This window comes from Rhipicephalus microplus, chromosome 6 (assembly GCF_043290135.1).
Source record: "Rhipicephalus microplus isolate Deutch F79 chromosome 6, USDA_Rmic, whole genome shotgun sequence".
Classification (NCBI taxonomy): domain Eukaryota; kingdom Metazoa; phylum Arthropoda; class Arachnida; order Ixodida; family Ixodidae; genus Rhipicephalus; species Rhipicephalus microplus.
This window is the reverse complement of record NC_134705.1, coordinates 201,439,474-201,461,811: the sequence shown is the minus strand read 5'-3', so window position 1 is coordinate 201,461,811 and position 22,338 is coordinate 201,439,474. Positions and strand designations below refer to the sequence as shown.

The following is a 22,338-nucleotide window of genomic DNA, read 5'->3' as shown; positions in this document are numbered from 1 at the left end:
AAAAAACGCCGTCGCCTTGCACTCCAAAACACTGCAGGGATATGCGAACGAAAGCTTTAATTTGCGCAGATTCAACGTCACAGAAGTCTTGCAGCGGCAGCCAATTTCTTTTAATGCTTGAAATGGCGTTCTATCAGCCATCGTCACAGTGAGTTATCTGAATCGCCAATTCATCTGAATCATGCTTCAGCAACAGCATCTTTGAAAGGTCCGCGCGCTCAAGGCGCGCGCGCGTAACTAGCATCACCATTCCGCCGACAGCGCCACCGCCGCGCTGCTCGAAACGAAGGAGCGGCTCCGAGCTCCCGTTGGCGTCACCTCCCAATTCTAGCCACCATAGCTACACGAAGCATTTCAAACACCGGCTAGTCATGACTGGTATTGGCAAACATGAGTGACGCTAGCGACCAGTCAAGTGTTTGCCATAGTCCTTAGAGTTCCATAGAATAATTGTTGTATGAAACTACATGTCACAGTCTCTTCGTTTCATTACGTTATGGCGGTTATCAGGATTACATCTTGCTAAGCTTGACGCATTGATTTGACGTTAATCTAAATGGGCTTCTTTAAAAAGGAAACTCCGGCGGTTTTTGTTTTTGTTTTTTTTTTTGACATTCACCGATTTCAATAAATCTTGAAGGTGTGTTCCCGTCAGTACCGTGGTCATATGTGCCAAATTATAGAACCGTAAGTCATTTAGTTTATTATAAAACAAATTTAAAAGTAATAGTCGATTCCGAAATTATTTTATGTAAACGCGGACCACTCTGCGTGATTTCTTTTTTTTTTTAACCCCGCTTTTCACTTGCAACCCCTTCCACTTCAAGGCGTTTACCAGCTCCCGCGTAATCGCCTTCAGAAGTGGGGGGGGGGGGGGGGGGGTCGCGATTTTGCCGCTGGTTTCATATCAGCAACCACGGAGGAAGAAGAGGTCACCTTCCTCCGCCGTGTCAGCAACGAATGGTTGTTTTGCTCGCCGCGAGATGACGCGAAAAGAGACTGTGGTTGTGTCGTATTTTTGGTTCCTGGGCTGACGTTCGGCAATGCGGTCTTGTGCATGAGATCAGAAGTTCAAGCAAGATTAGAAATTAAGCAACGTTGATTAGGTAGGCTTGCTTTAGGAGCTCACAGGAATACACCAAATCAGGGAGTACAAGGTGATACGAGATGGACATCATTTGAGGGCAGGGAAACTAGCAGCAAGATAAAATTTGAGAAGCGATTGAGAGAAATGGGGGAGGAGCGTTGGGCTAGGAAGGTTTTCAGCTGTTTACATGAAGAATGTCGATACGGAATGGAGGAAGCGAACCAGGAAATTGTCTGGTCAATACTTAGAAAACAGCAGGTGGCCAAACCAAAAAGAACTATCGGTTAAGAAGAAAGTGAAGGAAACGGAGACTAACATATGGAGAATTGGCATGATTAAGAAGTCCGCACTAGAGATCTATCGAACTTTTAAGCAGGAAATTGCCAAGAAAAGGATCTATGATAATACTCGGGGTAGTTCTCTACTGTTTGAGGCCAGGACGGGAGTATTGCGAACCAAGACATATCGGGCCAAATACGAAGGGGTAGACACAGTATGCAGTGCGTGTGGAGAGGAATAAGAAACTGCCGAACACTTGATAATGTTCTGTAAAGGGCTTCATCCTATAGTTCAGGATGATGGCGCAGAGTTTTTCAAAGCACTGGGGTTTAAGCACAGGGAGGGCAAAATAAACTTTAAGCAGGTAGAATTAACTAGAAGAAGGTTATCTGATTGGTGACTAAAGTCAAGGCATGCGTGAAAATTAAACCCTTCACTGCAAAGTACCAATCCTCAACGGAAAAAAAAATATAAATCTAGTGGCTAGTTCACTAAGTATTACAGCTAGATGGCGTTAGCCGCCGCCCGATCTAAAAAGTACAGCCTTACAGGGGTACAGCCACATTCATCCATATATCCATCCATCGTTGCGGCTGTGGAAAAGAGACTGCGGCTAGATGGCGTTAGCCGCCACCCAATCTAAAGGGTACAGCCACATTCATCCATCCATCTATCCATCCGTTGCTCTCGCTCCCGCTGAAACGCGCCCCGGCGCGCAGTCCACGCGCTCCCGTGTTCTCTTTCATAAAAATTGGAAAATTGGCACCGTACGGGCACGAGTGGTGCGCCGTAATTAACGAGCAATATTGTCGCCGATGGCGCCTTCAAACCACTGGGCATTCCTTCGGTACCGTTCTTCCGCGTTGGCTTAGACCTACTTGGCCCTTTCTTTTTGTCTTCCTCTGACAACAGGTTGATAGCTGTGACCACAGACTACGCCACGCGCTACGCAATTGCACGAGCTCTTCCAACAGGCTGCTCCATGGATGTTGCCGACATCCTCCTACACGACGTGATTTTGCAACATGGAGCTCTACGCCAGCTCCTTACAGACCGTGGCCGTAGCTTTCTATGGAAGGTCATAGCCGACATCTTGCAGTCGTGTAAAACGAGGCACAATCTCAGTCCGTCATACTATCCGCAGACAAATGTGCTCACCGAGCGCCTTATTCGAACAATTACAAACATGCTCGCTAAGTATGCTTTTTCAAACCACTCGGACTGGAATCTCGCTTTACCATACGTGGTATTTACCATACGTGGTAATTCTTCGTGCCATGACACTGCTGGTTACTCTCCTTTTTTTCTGTTAGAACCAATATTGCCTCTAGATACAGTCATATCGTTTACGGCAGTACCGACCAGCGAATTCGCCAACACTCGGGCTGCCCACGCACGGGAAATCACCCGTAATCGCCTTCTGGCCTCTCAAGAACACCAACGGCGATTGTACGATCACGAACACCGCGACGTGCACTTTTCGCCTGGTTCTTTGATCCTGCTGTGGTCTCCGACTCGTCAAGTCGGCTTGTCAGAAAGGCTGCTTTCGTGCTGCACAGGTCCATACCGAGTTCTTCATGCGATTACTCATGTGACATGTGAGATTGTCCTTGTCGCCTCCCCGCCTTGATCTGTCCAACAGGCTACCGATGGCATGTAGCATTTTGGGAAGGCTATCAGGTTTACGCAGGTGTGCGCCGGGTCTAGAGCAGCCGACAAAGATAGGACAGAGCACAAGATAGAAAAAAAAAAAGTAAAGCCACATTTCCGCCAAATTGGTGAAGCAATGAATGTGATAGCAACATATTACAATGTATTACCGCGGCCTTTGGATTACGAAGCAAGGCTAGAATTTTTAGGAGCAATAATAATTGTAGTGATCATGCGCTAGCTAAGTAACCAAGTTTCTTGCGACGCGGTCACAGTAGATGACCACAACAAGGCTTGTGCATTGTGACGGCGTTGATATACGAAGTTAGACTGGCAGTCAAATGATTTAGATCAGATCCCACGTAACTCTACAAAACGTTGTATAGGAGAACACGTCCGCTCCAGATACACTTTTGGTACCGTGTGTGTGTGTGTGTGTGTGTGTGTGTGTGTGTGTGTGTGTGTGTGTGTGTGTGTGTGTGTGTGTGTGTGTGTGTGTGTGTGTGTGTGTTAAGATCGCAGCTCGTAGAAGCTCCCGCCTGCTGTAAGGGCACAAGCCACGCGGTGATCGTTGCTCATCGGTACACGTTTTTTTTTTCTTCTTTGCACGACGAAAAACAGCGCACGCTCCAGCGAAAACACATCAGATAGGCGCAGCGGCTTTTGCCTACCAAGCGAAACCAAACGCCCAACAGTGCCACCACATTTTCGTGACGTGTTCGGTGAAATATAGGACATGCAGATAGATGGTAGACGAACAAAGTCGATCTATTTTTTACACCATGTGTGTGCTATCTACGCTCTGTAGACGGTATTGCACACAAATGTTTCGCAGCTGCGCTTTGACTACATAGACGACAACGGTCGGACATCGTGAGGACCCAAGGAACTTCACTTCCAAAAGCAGGCACCGTTCCATAAAACGCAGGACGATTACCACCGGAATGCCGATCCACAGCAGGAGCCGTCTAGAACAGTACATCCAATGTTGCTAGCATCAAACGAGGCCTCTATATAGAGAAACCTCGTTTCGGCGATTTTATAAAATCACCGATGCAAGAACATGAGTACAAATGAAGCTGATTGCAGGCGTGTATAGGTGCGTTGTGTGGTCGCTGCTGTGCGAGCGTGCCACTGGAGGCATCGCTATCGGGCGACTTGGCTTGCAAACAGTGTGATTGTGTTGCAGGGTAAAATCAATTGATTTTGAGGTTTTGTTGTCTGCGGCATTCACGAGAAAAACTGACGGTGCACCGCTCTTTTAACACGCCGTTGTGGCAATTTTTTACGCTTCTCAACAAAACATCCAAACAATAATTGAGGTGGTCTTAGTGCGCTCGCACTTCAGACAAAATGCCTGAGAAATTGAGGAAACTTTCCACAAATAAGTGGTGCCAAGCCAGAAGGAAAAACAGAATTGGGCAGCCTTCCTTTTGTTTTCGTTTATTTTTACTTTTTCGCTCGTTGTTTTTTGTCTTGTTTTTATCATTGTTCATTTTTATTTCTTTCACCATCTAATTCTGTCTCTTCCTCGCTCTCTCGCATTTTGCTTCTTTGTTTTTCTATCTCTCTCTCTCTGTCTTGCTCTTTGTTTTGTCTATATCTCTCTCTGCTCTTTCTATAGGTATGTCTTTCTCTATTCTTATGTCTTCGTTTCTCTCCACTCCCAAGCCGAGCAAATTTGCACACTCCTTCTGAGAACCAATCAGAAGATGAAGAGGAGGACGAAAAGAGCGCGTGCAGGTCGAGTTATTGCGCTCATGACGATGATAAGTTTTTACACGACCAACAGAGTTTCTCCTCGCGAAGAAGTTTGATTCGACCACGAAGTCTATAGCTGTTTGTGACCATGTTTAGAGGTGATATGTATTTTAGAGGTTTTGTGCTTCGTGGGTCCTAGTTATGATGATGCTTCAAGTATACCATTTCTGCAAGGCTAATCACCAGATATCTCGAGCCAGCCGTGGCCGACTCACTTCGCTTCCACCTCTGCTCTTTACATCGCGTCGAGATAGACCGATGGCATGCGTAAACGCGTGGCATCAGAGTACAGATCGTTATGGTGTTCGCAAAAAAATCAGCGTTTGAGCTCGCATTTTGATCGCGAACGGCGTCCACCTTGCTAAGGATCGGAATCATAGTCGACAAAAAATCTGGAGCATCATTCAGATTCACCCATGAAATATATTTTGCCCTTAGGAATCACTCGGACTTGTCAAAACGTTCCTCGAGAGCACTCGCCGAAATTGTTCTTCAACCGGACTAACTCGAACTCACACTCATCAGTATATCACTCACCTGTACTCACTCAAACACAGACTTACGGCTCGACCTGAGTCTGCATTTGCCGACCTATGGTTTCGAGTGACGGCAGGCAACTGCGTTGAGTTGCCCGTTCGCGGAGTTTGACTGTTCTTGTAGAGCGGAGCATGGTTGTACAGAACTGTTTGTTTTGACGACAAAAGTCTTCCGTGCGTGCACTCCGAAGTGCAGGATGTGGGCGGAGCGTGCCATGAATGGTAGGAAGCAAGATTTGTCACGGGCTTTAGACGATTCACAAACAAGGGCGTCCGCAAAGCTTTTTGAACAACAAGAGCCTAATTTGGGCGAGTTGGTTCATCGTGACCTCTAATCGTGGCACCTTCAATCAATTCAGTTGGCAGTCAGCGCTCTTTCCTGTCCATTTAGTCTCTTAATTCCTACCGTTTTCGCACTGTCACTACATTACAACCACATTTCGGAGGGGAGGGCGGGAGGGCCGTAGCTTTTTCGTGACATGACCGTATAACGTGCGAAGTTATAAAAGTAGCTCACAACCACGAATGCCGTTTCACCTGGATACGCGGCTCCTTTTCTCTAGTTTTCTTCTCAGTCGACGAAAAATGGTTTCCGCACATTCACACTATACGCAGATGCTAAGTTGCTGACGGGTGGTCACCGCTCAGAATTTTTGACATTAGCAGAGCACGTTTCATTTAATTAAAATCAAACTGGAGACTGGCGCCGGCACCATAATGCAATGACGTGCCGCTTTTATGTCGTCTGTGGTGCCAGTCAATGTTGGCGACCGTCTGTACAAGCGTGGTTGGCATGAATGAGACATACGTTATTGCAAAAAAACGTTTAATAAATATCCCAGCACGATGTAGTAGAGATCGATTGGCACAGACACATGCCGCGAGTTCCACAGTCAAGGTCGCATCCTTACAACACGACGTGACGCTGCTGAAAAGAGCTGCTTCATTAATGCGAGGAAAGAATTCCTTGTACCTCATACAATTGGCCTAACACCTATCAAATGTTGGATATTACCATGATATATAACCTTAAATGCCACATAATACTGTATCCTGGGCTGCTTATGAAAGCTGTTATTGAAGTCTGTTTGCGTAGAGGCCGTCTTTTCATTTCTGTATATTAATATATTTTGCAGCGCGTGAGTGCGAAGATATTTCCCGGCTTAGCGAGTCAAATGGAGTCCAGATCCAACTAGGCGCCGCATTTAGAGGGGAACTAACGCAACAACTTTCGATCTGGCATTTTTTTTTTAAGCAATAAGTTGCCCGCGTCCCTTTAGTCATAGCACGACACGTCCCTTGCCGCTATGCGCGACAGATGATTACTTACAGTGTGTTTATGCACTTGAGGCTTCCACACTTTTCACGCGTTCGCCGTGGGTGCGCACTTGCAGTCATGCTGCAGAGCGGCAAAATGTCGACTATGACGTTGCGGAAGTTGAGGGTCGCCTTTCGGCCACCTTGTCAGTGTCGCGAGGTGCGGCTCTGTACTGCGCAAGCGAACGTCAAAGTTCATAAACAACCAACTTCCATGTTATGTTTGTTGTTGAGAGTTGCTAGATGACATACGCGTGTTCACGGTAATCTATCCCGCAGGCGCCATCTATTCCGTGAAATACTGCAGTCAGAGCCCGTTGAGTTACGCATAGTGAAATACCTATGTGATTCAAACTTTACTCTTTAAAGCTTTGTTTTCATCAAAATACTTTGTCTGGACTGAAGGCCACTACAGCCGAGAAAAAATGTACTAACGGGCGCGTAAGCGTCGAGGAAAAAAAAAGAAAAAAAGAGAGAGCGACGTTTGATTTCCTCGGCAGCAGCGTGAAACACTTTGCGAGCGTGAAGTGGCCCAGGTTCATGAAGTCCAATTTCTTTGGACTATCGCAGGAAGTATCCGACGATCGTCTGAATGATCTCGAGCGGAGAAATGATGCAGCCGTCGTACTGGCGCGAGCAGTCGGCGTCCTCCTGGCGTCCATAGCGAGCCGCGAGCTGGTACTTGGACACCACTGTCGTCGGCTCGTCCGGTGCAGAGTACGGCCTGTGGGGAAAAAACGAAAAAAAGCTAAGCGCGTAGCATTTTAGGGACCCAGCTTGTCGACCACCATCGCGGTGTCACGCACTGTTCAACACAGTCGATCGATGCAGGCCTAAAACAATAAAAGCGGCAGAGACAAACGAATTTCCGCGTGCTAGTAAAGCACAGTTTCGCGATACCGAAAGGCTGTTCTAGACTTTATAAAAAGCACTGGACTAGAAACTAGACTGTAGGGTACTATGCTAAGTGGCTACCACTTCTTCTTGTCCCCATCATCACCCTTCACCCCCTTTTCCTTCCCCTTTCTCTTATTCCCTGTGTAGAGTAGCAGGCTAGAGCGAACTAGCTCAGGCCGACCTCTCTGCCTTCTAATAAATTCTCACTCTCTCTCTCTCGCGATCCCGAAAACAGCACTCTTACCGCGAGACGACGCTCAGTAAGCGAGAAAACGCGCGAGAAGAAAAAGGAGACGCCATCTTGAGATTCCCGCACTCAAACACCGTGATATCAGGGCCGTAGCCAGGAGTTAAAACTCCGGGCTCGTGCCCCCCCCCCCCCCCGAAAAATTTCTACATACAAACCTGCGTGATGCTATAGATTTTGACGGGGTCTGCTGGGTACCACCCTGTTTCCGATTGGTAAAAATGAAGTACATCGTCATCTGTGGGTGCCATAGGCCTAGCATGCCAAGTTTCAGAAAATTTCACCGAGCTGCTTACTGGCACTTCTAACACTCTTGCTGAACTCCCATGAGCCCACCTGACATTAGAGAATAATAGACTTTCCAACATAGACCACATAATTACGAGGCACGACGCGCATATACAATGGAGGACTGTATATGAAATTTCGACCATCTGGTGTTCTCGCCGCAGCTGTGACTGAAACCGCGACTTTCAGTTTTTCCACCGATCACTGCAGGTAATAACCGTGGCGGAAAACCTGCATGCAAGCCAGGTCAAAATGCTCTTTCACTCGAAGGAAAATTATTCCAGCGCAAAGCAACACACGCGGCTATTTGTCTGTCCGTGTGTTGCTAATTTGAGCTTGAATAATTTTCCTTCGGGTGTAATGAACAAACCCAAGAAAATGTTTTTCTAAGAAGCCGGATGGACTCCTGTGTTATTTGCCCTGTACAAACTAGCCCGACGGTGCATTCTCCGTCAAATTCCCATCAATTCAAGCGTGCACATCAAGTGAAGATGCCGTACTCACGGGTACAGCAGCTGCAGGGCGAGGCCTAGGAGTCCGTACTTGTTGGGCTGGTTGTGTGCCTCACAGACGCTTCGCTTCATGCACTCCTGCGGGTCCAGGCTCGGAATGCTGGGGAACTTCTCGAGGCCCTTGTCCACGCGCGTCATCACGAACTCGCTCAGGCCGGCCAGCCCGTTCCCCAGTGCCCGGTTGCTCTTCTTCTCCCACGGCGGCAGCAGCAGCAGAGCAGACACCGCGCTGGCGATCAGGCCCAGCTCCAGCGGAGACCTGTGATAAAACGACGCCTCTGACGATCTAGCGGAACACTTCAATGTTGCTCACCTTGGCCCGACGTTGTAAAGGATGCAAAAGTAGACTCCTTCGTAAACCGATGTTGAAACACATGACCTTTCCTCCGAAAGAGAAGGTCTGTATAACTATTTCATTACTGCAGCGACAAGTGGTCATCATCCCTCTCGATTTCTGGAAAGTCATTGGTCATCTAGAACTCCAACGGATTTCAATTCTCTCCATGTTCTCTGACCGATTCTCATCAAACGAGAGAGTGAGAGAAACTTGTACAAATATTTTGGTGTTGCCGAAGGGCAAGAAATAGATTACGACTTCAGTGAAGCAAAACTGAACGGTCGTTAAAAGTACATGCGGCACACGAAGGTTACTGATACTCGACAATATTAGCAGAACATCTTTATCCTCAACGTTTAGAGTAAACCGCAGAGTAAACAACCCAAAGTGCGAGCACTGTTTCGGAAGACCCTCGCGACAGGGGCAGTCATGCGGTATTAATTGGAGGAGACTTTTATGCTCAACGCGCTGCACGCGGTCATAAATTCGAGACCCCGAAAGGCAGAAAGCTCAGCTGGACAGGCGCACAACGGAAGAGCCAGTAACTAATCCTCCAGCTCCCAAAATGAGAGGCAGCAGTGTTTGCGTTGACACTACTCCAGACCTTACACTTTCCCCCCAAACCTAACGGACACACAGTAGATAAATAGGTGGGAAGATATAGGCAGTGACCACAGCATAATAGAATTAAGTCATGACGCGACCACGTGAAAGCAGGGGGAAAAGTTCAGAATTCTAGATTGGGATAAATTTCTGAACATAAAAAACGCGGGGCAATAAAAAAAGAAAACACCGAAGACTGGACTGAAAAGATCGAGAAAGACGTAACACGAACAGTTCCACCAGAAGGAAAGTTACAGTTTATAGTCAGTATGCAAGATGAGTGCAGGATTCACGCATTCATCAAGCAAATGAGGTGCGCGAAAAAAATTGAAGTACAAAAAGAAGACGCCTAGACACAGCGCACAGTAAGGTTAATGTGCGCTGTGTGTAGGTGTCTTCCTTTTGTACTTCAATTTGTACTTCAATCAATTAATTTTGTGCTTCAATCAAGCAGTCCGTTCTCCTCAAGAAAATGAAACTGCATTCACGCAACAGCTTAACAACGCAGTAAAAACTAAGATGAAGCAAGGAGTGAGCAACACACCACACAAAGCGCTGACTATCAACAAACTGAAATTTATTCTGGTGGGAAGCGTATAAATACATACATGTATAGGAACACCCGTAACAAAAACAAAATACGTTTTGACCAAGAAGTACATAGAAACAAGAATATCAGATGATGCTGCATACGCGTAGCGTAAGCTGATGAGCAATGACAAGTTCGGCGAGACATGAAATTTTGTTGTCAGTGTTGCTCGTTCCTTGGCTCGCCTTCGTTTTTACCGTGCCGTTTCCTGGTTGAAGATGATGAAGCTAACAAGTTCACGCTTTTGATGCAACAGATATTTGCTTGTTCTTTTGTTGATACTTCCGACATTTAAGCATTTCGGTTAGTTCGGTCATTTTTTCCGGTGCTGACGAACTCTCACTGCAGTGCTATCGCATTACGAAGTGCCAGCTCACCTGTAATACGAAGAGTGCAGCGCACGGCCGGTTGCGTTGCTCGGAGCGATTTCATTGAAAACGTGGTCGCGGCTGCCGTCTGCAGGATTGTGAGCCAGCACGGTGCACGCGAATAGAGCCAGGAGGACAAGGTGGTAGGCCATGGCTGCGAGGGTACGAAAGTCAACACCCCATTCGTATTACATTCCAAGTGCTGTAACAAAACTTCAACGCCAACATAGTGCTCTACTGGGAGCGTTATTAATTTATTATTGATTATTAGCACCCGCCACAATGGCCTAGTGATTACGGTGGTGCAATGCCGACCCCAAGGTCACGGCAGCCGCATTTTCGATATAGGCGAAAATGTTTATATTTAGGTGGAAGTTAAAGAACCCAAGATAGACGGAATTTCCAAAGCCTTCCCCTACGGTGTCTCTCATAATCAGATCGTAATTTTGGGACGTTAAACCCAAATAATTTACAAATAATTAAAGTAAATTATTAGCCACCAACATCAATTAAGAACAAAAAGGTTTATGAATTCAAGGGTTTGCACTAATATATATTCTCGATATTTCGCTCACTAGCTTGAATCCTGTCGTTCAGTTGATGCTGTAAATCTCGCTTCAAATTTCTTCAGGCGCACATTCGGCCGCAGACATTTTCTATTACAGCACGCCACCGCACTATGGAAATAACCTTCCAGGCAACATAGTTTCCCTAATCTCGCTGAATTCAGGTTCATGATATCTTGACTCTGTATAACGACGCTTTTCAACATGGAAATGTTTTATGCCGGGTTCCACCAAAATTTCAGTGATGTACATTCGTCATGGAAATTAGGTCGGTAAAATACAGATGACAAAAAAAATAGTTTATTTTTTTATTCGGTAGTCGAACCAGAAACCTCTGAGTTAACGAACCGGTTAGGTGCCAGGCACTGCAATAATTACGATTCGAACATTTTTTTTTCTTTCATGGTATTATTCTAATGTGTATTTGAACTGATCACAAATGCCATGACGTAGTGATGCACTCACTCAGCAACAACAATACACAAGCACATACATACATACACACATGATTGATTTGATTGATTTGTGGGGTTTAACGTCCCAAAACCACCATATGATTATGAGAGACGCCGTAGTGGAGGGCTCCGGAAATTTCGACCACCTGGGGTTCTTTAACGTGCACCCAAATCTGAGTACACGGGCCTACAACATTTCCGCCTCCATCGGAAATGCAGCCGCCACAGCCGGGATTTGATCCCGCGACCTGCGGATCAGCAGCCGAGTACCTTAGCCACTAGACCACCGTGGTGAAGCCTATACATACACACATGTATGTATGTATGTATGTATGTATGTATGTATGTATGTATGTATGTATGTATGTATGTATGTATGTATGTATGTATGTATGTATGTATGTATGTATGTATGTAAAGTGTTTCATTTTTCTCGGTAACTTAGTAACGTACTTACTTTACAATTTTTCGGTAACGTGTTGTGTCACGTTGCTCGTTACGTTTTCATCTTGTACGTGCCATTTTCCCAGACCCCGATGAATTGTTTTGCGCCTGCAGGCTATGACATGAATTGCGAGGGTTGAAGTGCTTTTTCTTTCTTTTTGGGTACAAATTGCCGATAGAAATTCCTGAAACGCCTTGACTCCGTGGAGGTAGTTTTGAACCATCGCCACACAAAGCTAGAAGAAAGGCGCGAAATCCACCATTAGAAACATCCTTTTAATTAAATTGGATTGTGGCATTAAAGTGGATTGCTGGCTTCTGCGCCTTTCCGTGCCCAATAGACAGGCTGGCCGAAGAGAACGCGCATGGACTGGTTTACTCCATACCGCGTGCTAATTGTCACGCTTCGTACATTGGTTGGTGGTGGTTATAAGAGGAAGAAGACACCTAATTTCTGCAGCCCGGTAGGGAGCACGGCGCAGAGCCTGTACTCGAGTCGCTTGCTGGATTTCGGGCTGACCGGTCGCGCGCTCGCGCGCTCCGCGCGCTTGCGACCTCCGGCGTCAGCGTGGCTCTGGCCGACTGGGCTCGCCCTACGTCACCTCCTGCCGCCGACGACCTTCCACCTCCGACGACAGTGCAGCTCTAACCTACTGGACTTGCTCTACGCCATCCACCGACGCCGAAAGGTGGTGGTGGTAAAAAACATTTATTTCAGAAAAAGTTTACTAGAGAGTGCCGACGTGGCCCATCGGCGTGCTAGAGTGGCAAGACCCTATTCCGGGACGCCAGTGGAGCTGGAAGCTGCCCGTGCGCGCTCCACCAAGGAGCGTTGTGCAGCCAAGGTAGAGCAGCCGAGCAGGTGCTCCTCCCAAGCCTCTCTAGTTGGGATAGGAAAAGGGGATGAGAAAGGGACGGGATTAACTGGGCACGATGCTACGACGTGATATGTGTCGGCGAGCACATGACAGGTCGAGCAGGTGCCATTGATTTCCGGCAAAAAGTGCCTGGCGACCGCCGGACTGATAAAAGTGTTCGTCTGCAGGCGGCGTAGCAGTCGTTCGTCCGCTTTCTCCAAACCGCGTGCGGGGTCCGGGTAGAGGCGGCGCGAAGCCCGGTAATAAGCCAAAATTTCGCGAAAGCGCGTCAGGTTGGTATTGCCAGATTCCGTCTCGGGACATGGAGGGGCAACGGCCCGGACAGGAGAAGCGCGGGCAGCGGCATTTGCCGCCTCGTTGCCGGGCAGGCCTGAGTGGCCTGGGGTCCACACTATACGAATGGGATGAGGGTTAAAGCGCCAAGAGGCTGCCTGTAGTAGGCTAGCCGCCAGCGGAGCAATGGAACCCTGAAGGTACTGAGAACAGGCCGAGCGCGAGTCCGTCAGGATGGTGCGTGAGGCAGGGTGAGAGGCGGCCAAAGCTATGGCAACCTCTTCAGCGTGCGTTACTGTGTCTGCTCGAAAGGAGAGGCCATCTACGTGTTTGCCCTCTGTAATCACGGCAGCCGTGAAGTGACCCGAGGGGGAGGGACCCGAGACGTCCACGTAGAAAACACCAGGACGATCGGAGTGTCGCGTATGAAGGGCCGCGGCGCGTGCTAGTCTACGGCCAGGATGGAGGTCAGGGTTCATATTACGGGGTAGAGGTTCCACCCATAGCTTTTGACGCCAGAGCTCTGGTATCGGCTGCAGAGGGTCTTGGTCAGATATCGGGTTAAGGCCAAGTCTGTGTAGAAGACGGCGCCCTGAAGGCGTCTGCGACAGTCGATTGATTTGGTTAACGCGATGAGCTTCGCGCATCTCTGCAAAGGTGTTGTGTACCCCCAGAGCCGTGAATCGGCTGTTGGAAGTTGCAATAGGTAGGTCCAGAGCGCGTTTGTATACTGAACGAAGAAGGACGTCCAGCTGGTGCTCGTGTCGACGACGCAGGCGAAGGTAAGGCAAGGCGTAGAGGACGCGACTGGTCACAAACGCGTGGGCCAATCGGAGGGACTGGGACCCGCGGAGGCCGCCGCGCTTGGTAGAAACTCGCCGTATCATGCGGCTCACCTGTTCGCTGGTGCGTCTGAGGCCTGATAATGTGCCCTTTGGATCCAAGGACGCCGAAAGGAGCTCTCGCAGGTGCGCCCCGTCCTCGGACTCCAGTGACCGTGCTTCATCTTTCCTATCTCTTCTATCTCCTCATTTTGTCGTCTCTCGCTCTGGCTTACCACCTCACGTCTCTTCCTCTCTTCTCCTTCTTCGGCTTTCCTACATCTTTACTCCTATCCTTTTTTATCCCTCTCCATCCCTCGTGAGCTACTGTGGCGGTGTCGCTCACTGAAGCAGACAATAACGGGGCTCACTTTTCTCTTCTTTTCTCTTTTTAAGAATCACTTCAGAGCCTGTACTCGGGGGAAGCAAAGAGCGCGGCGGTTTGTCCCTTTTTCTCTTGTGTCCGCGTAATCGTGCGCTGTGTTAAAATATGTTCAAAAATAACTTCAAGAGCCTGCGGAAACATATATAATATCGAGTTAGAGTGAAAAAGGAGTAAACTCTCCTAGAACAGCGGGGTGAATGACTACCGCATCAAATCGGCCAAGTTCGGCATCGGCCTTTTGTGGAATCCTGGCCCATCCAGAAGACAGCCCGTAAGTTAACCGGTCTACAGGTGCATTATCAATGGAGCCTGTTTAAACGAAATCTTGCACATCGTGGACAATAGGGCTCACCCCCTGGCAGGACGAAAATCTTTAAAGAGAGTGCAAGTCAGGCGCGAAACGTCGATTTTTTCGTCGTGAAGAAGAAGAAAAAAAAGCTTTATTTTTTCTCGCTATCTTGGTTGGCACGGTTTCTCGTTATCCGCTGTTTCAATCAAAGCCCAACAATACCGCTGTCACACGAACATTACGGCCAACAACAGTTACAGGCAACAACACGACGCAAAGCAGGGCCTTAGGCGTAATTTTTTAAGGGGGGCACCTCTTTGAGCTGAAGCGTGGACCGGGCAGACAAACGGCCGTTTCGCGCTATGTATGCCATGACGAAAAAATTTTAGAATGGGCCCGATATGCCATTCCTTGGTTAGTGTCGCGAACGGTAATTCCACAAGAGATCGACACCAATCCTAAAAAATGTTATTTTCGAATTGAGTATTTCATATTTCATGCATATAGCATACCCGAAGGAAACTCGGTTCCCTTCGGGCTTCTGGATGCTATATCGAACATATTCAACACGGAGGAACTGATTTCATCATCACTCGTTCTCGATAGTTCATCATAATGTAACACAGAAATATTACCGTTACAAAGAATACATCTTGTGTACTAAATATATACACAACAGAGAATGGAATGATATTGTTTGGAACTTTTAGAGCAAAGAAAAAACTATTTTTGAAAAATGTCTAAATATGGGTGATTTTACAAAATAGTTGCTACAAAGTTGATAAGGCTTATCAACTTTGTTTTTAAGACAAGTTTTGCTTCTTTCTCTCCCAACAGCAGCTACGTTTTTGGTTATTGACCTCTTGAGCCAGCTCACATAAACGGCCACAAATTTGTATGGTAATTATACAAGCTGAAGTGAACGAGAAATGTTTATGCACGAATATTTTTCCGTGACTAAGTCATAAAGCCTTTCCTCAACGCGTCGTCAGAATAGGCCTTTTCTCTGTCGGTCGTCAGTGCCTGGGACCCGGCGTCGATGAGGCACGCCACATAAGTGTTGGTGACCCAAACGAGACGACAGAATTCACGGCAGGAGTGGACCAAGAAACATGTGGTGTCACATAGAAACCATCGTGAGGCCGCATCTAACACACAACACACAGGAAGAAGCAGACGAGAACCGTTACGTATAGTGTGTTGTGTTTAGTTGCGCCCCCCGATGGTTTCTATGTCAAAGCACTGACTCGCCCAACAGCCAACTAACTCTCTAGAAGTTCATATCTGGTGTCACAAACGTGCTAATCCCCCCACCCACCACCCCCAAAAAAAGAAAAGCTCCAATGCAGGCCATCGCGATTGCCTATACTGGCGCGCGGCGGGCAATTTCAGAGGCCAAGGACCGCCAGTTTCGATGTCGACGATCTCCACGGGAGGAGATGTCCGGACCCGGAAAATGCTGATTACTGCAAATTCCTTGAAAGTTCAGCGATGTTTTCTTTGCGACTGGCACAGATGATTGATTCTGATATTGTGTATTATATGCCGCATTGAGAAAAATGACGTCACCATGTGCCACAGAGTCACAAGCCATCCCACGTTACAAGCCACTATAACATTGCTAAGGTCCGGTACATTTGTACAAATAACACTCGTTAAATGAGCATACTGAATACAATCCTTTTTTGGGGAGGGTTAGATGTTTTATGTGAAACATATAAAAATGATATAAAAATGCTTGTTATGAGTTCCTGTTCCCCTGGCGTGGCGCGATTTGACCGGGAGGACGGATCACTTAAGATACAAGCAGGCCAATCACGTGGCTGCCGGCAGGTGAACGAGGTGAGAAGCGCGAGCGAGCATTTCGGAAGGGGTATACATCTACGAAGCCATAAATACACCTTGTCAACAACGAGGCGGTTAGCGAAGGCGGACGAAACATCAATTCTGTCGTTACAACAGCTCGCAGGCAGCCTTGGGATTTGGCTCGAGCAGCTTGGACGAGGACCATCGCCAGATTTATGCGCTGAACTCAGAAGGCTTAACATACATCCAGACATGTCAGATATGTGCGTACACTGAACAAATCGGCACCCAATTGTTGACGCGGCGCAGAAATGCGTACGCGGCAGCTTGGTGGGCTGCTGGTACGCTTCCTCTCGTGCTCCAATTGCGAGCTGCCTCGGCATCTAGCTAGAGGACCAGAGCAGCCAACCGAATGCGCCATAAGGCAGCTTTGCACAAGTCTGGAGGAGGTGCGGAGCTGGGTGACCTTCTTTGTTTCTTGTTCACCTTCTTTTGCGGCTCATGTCCACTCTGGGGGATTGGTCAAGAACTGAGTGGTCTTGCAAAATCTTATTACATTTTAGAGCAATTGAGGTTTTTTTTTTTTGGTTTTCCCCCTTTTTTTCTCCTACTTTCTTTTTCTCTTCTCCCGTTCTCTCTCTTTATTTCTATTTCCTCTCTGTTTGTCCATTTCTTTCTTCTTCTTGCTGTTTCTATTTTTTCATATTTTCTTTTTTATTTTCTTTCTCTTTCGCGCTTCAGTTACTTCCTCTTTTTTTTCTATTTGTATACGTGGTTTCGCCAGTGCTACGCGAAGCGCACTAGCTTTTTTTCTTCCTTCTCACTGATGACACGCACTCGTTATCAAGGTACTCGAAGAACAAGAGGAAGAAAACTTCACTTTGGCCAAAGCGCGCGCTCAATATGCTACACATGAAGCGTTGCGCCAAGCGGAAACGACAATAGCATGCGATCAAAGCATACGACAGTATACTTAAGAGTAAATATGTTTGTCCAGCTCCTTGCTCCAAAAGCTTATGATGTGAAGAAGCCCCAAAGAAGGGGAAAAACAGACGAATAACGCGAATATGACAGTGACTACATGTCACTGACCGAGCGAGCATGAGTGACGCTTGGAAGAAGGTACGAAAGAAGTTGCCGGACCGGGTGAGCGGAGGAGCCACCTTTCAACCCAGTGACCCGCGGACAGGAAGTTTGGCTGGGAGAGAAGAAACCGGTTGCCCACAGATAGGCGGCCGTGAAAGTTGCAGTGAGAAACGGCGTAACGGAAGGTAAAGCTGAAATGCGTCGCCTGCTGAGACTGTGGTATTATGGAAAAGACGCCTTTTCCAGAAACCGCACTAAAAAAAATAAATGCGTAAATGCAGAATAATAATAATGAATTAATCTCATTATGCACAAGGCTATCACCATTATCACAGTAGCGTATACATCAGTTTCTATAAGAGGGGAGGGGCTCCTTGATTTGAAGTAAGGGCCGGGCAGTCTCATTTATGCCATGGTAAACAAAAAAATTGGGGAGAGGGGGGGCGCCGAAAGCAGCCAGAAGCAGTTTGTATAGTGCTCTCGCCTGAAAATCGGAGCAGGCGCGGTACGACGAGTAACGTGGCTTTGGAACGGCAGTCTCCGATTGTTTTTTTTTTTTCAGCAGACGAGTGCGGTGGCAATGGTAGCAACTACAGTGTTTACAAGCAACCATGTATAGTTTAAAACCGCAGTTTTTTACGGGTGGCAACGCATTGACAGCTGGACATCTGCCGAATGCGTTGTTGCACAAACATACTGTGTTTAAGGATAATAAAGAACAAGTGACTATCCGATTTCACGCATATTTTGCTGCTGCCCCGCAGAGAATACGCCGGGAATTGGAATGTTTCGATCAACTGCTCTCCGGGAGCGTGCCGCATTTCAGTGGCAGATCGAGTGGCCCTGCCCCTCTACTCCTGTTCTCTCAATGGAATTCGCCATAGACAACCCACGCGCATTTGGTTGCCTGTTGTCAGGAAGTTGCTTTCCAGCAGATAACCGACGTAGCCGAAGACAGACAGGAGGCAAACGTTTAGGAAGACGATAACATTTACAGCAGGTTTCACCGCACAACGGCTGCCAGCTCGACAGAAGCGGCTGGCACGGCTCCCCTCCAAGGGGCTTCGGGTGTGGTCTACATTGTCCACCACATTTAGGACGCCCTCCTACGCAAGTGGGTCGTTGACGGATCGTCGTGAAGCAGGCAGAACACTGCATGACACTCGAAAAGTCAGATTACCACAGGCGCGGTCGGGGTATTGACAGTTCGTCGAAGGCACAATCGGAGAAGGACAGCACAATCGAAGAAGGACCTGTTTTCTAGGAAGCATAGCGCAATGGTGTTTGTGAAGTGGCGGGGGGACTAGAGTTCGCCGAAACTGGTGGCCAGCCGATGGTCCCCGTGAGCAAAAGCGTTGTTCGAGCGCAGTTGGACGCCGGGTGAGCAATGGACGGTTGCTGCCTGGGCTCGCACCTGTCAAACTCTCGACGGCAACTGTCGTTGGCGTCTTCTATTCCGACTGAGTTCGACCACATCTTCGCCATGCTGGAAAGTCACCGGTTTTCGTCGACGTAGTACATAAACACCAGGTGAAAGCGTCGCGTATTACATCACCGCACTGAGAAGTTTGCTAAGGGCATGATCTGGCAACAAGTGACGTCAGATAAATCTACCGTAAAGAGTCAGAAGTTCATCGTGTTAAAGATAATTCAAATGAGATAGAAAAATGTTGAAATGTCACTGATCCTGCAAAAAGCAGGAATGCTATCATCGTGATTCGGCGGAGCACCTTACAAATAGCACTCATTGCAAGGCCGAAAATGCGTGAAAATTGGCCATTTAGAAAAAAGGTGTTTAATTCGTCACAAAATTCGCAAAAGATGTTATACTTTGCACGCCAGCGTGACGTCGATAACGTTTTTATATTGAATTATGGCAGTCTCATTTGCTTCGCCGAATGTGTGCGAATGACATCACTCGTGCCGTGTGACAGCGCCTACCTGCGCTAGTATGCACTACTCTACCCAATGGGCGCCAACCAACCGACTGGTATTTAAAAAGTGTTCTCTCCGGCCCATGGAACGAGCATAGCGTGTTAGGGGCGATGCTTCTTAGGACTTTGTCTTCCGTCGTGATGCGAGACACAAGAAAACGCAGACATGGGCTAATTATAAAATAAAAGATCGATGTTCCTGACGAAAAGTACTTACTGAGAAAAGTACTGAGGAGTTGATCTCTTACCTTTTTGAGCATGATCGGAAAACGCTGCCGATCGGTAGTCGCGGCTTCCGAGAACACGCGAGCCAAATATTATAGCGCAGCACGTGGCCTGGAATTTACGTTAAATTCTCAAAACGAGCTAAATATTGCATTCCCTTCTCTCTACAAATCAAGTTATATACTCAAAAGCCATTCCGTCACGTATCACGCCACTGGTTGATTTGAGCATGGCCCGCGAGGGAGGTGCCGGGGCAGCCGCGGTAGGCCGCGACCTGTCCGCGCGCGAAAAAAGCAAGTTCTTAGGGTCACAAGGCACGTGACATACCGTCTTCCCCCATGCCATCCCTCTCTGGAAAGCTTCTAGCACTTTCGTTGGCACGAGAGAAGAGTGGAATCAATTGCAGCGTGCGACAAATATGTGCAAGTGCGCTGCGAAGAAAATTCTTCCGAAATGTTCCTGGAAAAGCGGATAATCTTTGTAACTGAACTGAAGCAAGCCAGAGACACGCTCGTTCCTTTCTCGGTCCATGTCTGGAGGGGTCAGTCACCATGCGTCTTGGATGACTTCCGTGATTTCGCACTGTCACTTTCGTTTCGAAGATGACGATCGGCTCCATTGAGAAGTCGGTCTGGTACTTCGTGGTGCAGTGTTTTGCGAGAGCTCACGGGTTCATCTCGCCCTTTCGTTCTTCCTCTTCGGGGCGTCGAGTTGAGACGGTTACATTATTGGACAAATGAAGTGAACAATATTTTCGCTAGCAGCTTTAATGAAATACTGCCACGAAATTAAAAAAAGAAACTGGATTGTTGCTTTAAATAAGAGTACTGATGTCGAGAAACCTCAGACGAGTATTAACCATTTGCAGAAATCTGCAAGGTGGCTTTTCTGCAAGTACTAGTACACTGTACTGCAAGGTTGTTTTCCAACCAAAAGGAAAAAAAAAAAAGAAAAACGCTCGTGCCCAGACTGCTTTGCTTGCTCACTGTGCTTTTACCACTCCCATTCCAGTGAAGGCACGCGAGTGCGGCAAAACGACTTTTTCCCCCAACAATGAGGTTGTCCCACCTCGAAAGAACCCTCACATCGCGTGGGGGGCGAGACACCTGTGGTTCCTAAAGAAGGGAGTGGGGGAAGGCAAAAACACAATGGGTGAGAAACGCAGTCTGGGAAGGAGACCTTCTTGGCTGGAAAACAACTTCGCAGGAAAGCCAGCTTGGAGATTTGCGCATGGAATATTCGGCGCGTGGCTTCTCAGTGACACTAGTGACGTGTCATAGCGGTGTGACGTCACAGGCAGCTGGCGACGTACGGATGGCAAATCACGTGTTGTGCGACGACGAGTGAATGTCGTTCGGCGACCCTGACAATAAGTTTGGCGGCTGCATGCAGGACGCACATTTCGCAAACCAAGTGAACACTTGTGACATTGCAGTTGAGCTGGCTTGCAGCGCTCAGCGGCAAAAACTAAAATATTTTATGCGTGCTTTCCGATTCCAGAGTGTGTTGACACTGCACACAAAATAAATAAGAGATGTCCCTTTTGCGATGTGTTTAAACCGTGTCAGTACCACTATGAGCCGGGCTTTGCCCCGCTGAAAGAGGCACCCGCTACCGACATGTAATGAAGTAAGCCTATCTTTACTTTTAACTTCCTCACTGCTGTCTCGACGGCTCCAAGCAAAAAAGCGACTCCTTAACATTTCTAGGCGCTGAGCTGCTGTAAATATGCGTCACCCTCTTCCCTTCCCACCAATGAACTCCGTGAATTATTCACCGAGGAACGACACCACGAGGGAGCGTAGAACCACAGTGACCGCCGCGGCCGGGATTCGATCCCGCGACCTGTGGGTCAGCAGCCGAGCTCCATAGCCACTGGACCACCGAGCCCGGTGTAATGTGCATGCAATTAAACTGTCGATTTTGACACTAGTCAATAAGAAACGTTCGTCTCTAGGCGAACGAAGACATGAGCTGTACTCGCGTCATTAATGAAGTTCGCTTGCAACATAAACAGAGAAAAGGTCTGCAACCTGACAACACGTGGTCCCACTCACCTTAGCAGCGGCGCCCGTCGAGACGGAGCCAGCAGCCGTAGTGGCGACGCAGGAGCGAGTGGCTCCATTATCCCTCTCCCCGGCACTGGACGCCTTCTCGCGGTGAACTTGAGAAAAGCAGTGCGTGGTGGCATCCAGGAGGGCTCGTGAAATTTCGGTGAGAAAAAGAAAAAAGAAGATAGACGGCAGCTGCAGTTGTTGAGTTCCATTGCCGCCGGTTTTATAACGGTGGGGGGAGGTGTGCCGGCGCTCTTTCTACCATGCTAGCTCTCTCTCTCTCCTTCTTTTTCACCTTCCCCAAACACGCTACGCAGTGAAGCGCCTTCGCTCGTTTGAAACCGAAAAAAAAAAAAAAAAGATTGGTACGACTGCATCGGCTCGACTACCACCGGGATGGCACCCGTTTTCGCATTGTCGTCAAGTCGTCACGCGTACACAAACGCTATCATATCATGAGTAGCCTTTCTGAGAAAGCGCGTGCAACACTAAATGAAGCGCTCTGTGCTCTCTTTCGTCTTCGTTTTCCGAACCCTATCCGAACGCGTGCACCCGGTGCATGCTATCCCACTGCGCCCATTTGTCCGGCGTAGGATGCAATAACTCGTATAGGGGAGAGAAAGAGAGATGGCAATAAACAGAGAAACAAAA

General features: G+C 47.9%; 1 protein-coding gene across 1 annotated transcript; it reads right to left on the bottom strand.

The window, feature by feature from the left end:
* Positions 1-6,122: 6,122 nt before the first annotated feature.
* On the bottom strand, positions 6,123-21,826 carry LOC119168224 (uncharacterized). The gene is made up of 4 exons (XM_037419629.2): positions 21,691-21,826; positions 10,481-10,625; positions 8,567-8,833; positions 6,123-7,354 (listed from the first exon to the last, which is right to left on the bottom strand). The coding sequence occupies exons 2-4, from the start codon at positions 10,621-10,623 to the stop codon at positions 7,192-7,194; spliced, it is 573 nt and encodes a 190-aa protein (XP_037275526.2). The 5' UTR covers positions 10,624-10,625; positions 21,691-21,826; the 3' UTR covers positions 6,123-7,191.
* Positions 21,827-22,338: the final 512 nt, after the last annotated feature.

Excerpts from the sequence above, each read along its gene's own strand:
- LOC119168224 (XM_037419629.2), bottom strand. The coding sequence starts at position 10,623 with ATGGCCTACCACCTTGTCCTCCTGGCTCTATTCGCGTGCACCGTGCTG. Across the intron at positions 8,834-10,480 it reads CTGCACTCTTCGTATTACAG|GTCTCCGCTGGAGCTGGGCC; the intron begins GTGAGCTGGCAC and ends GTTTTATCACAG. Across the intron at positions 7,355-8,566 it reads GCCCTGCAGCTGCTGTACCC|GCCGTACTCTGCACCGGACG; the intron begins GTGAGTACGGCA and ends TTTTCCCCACAG.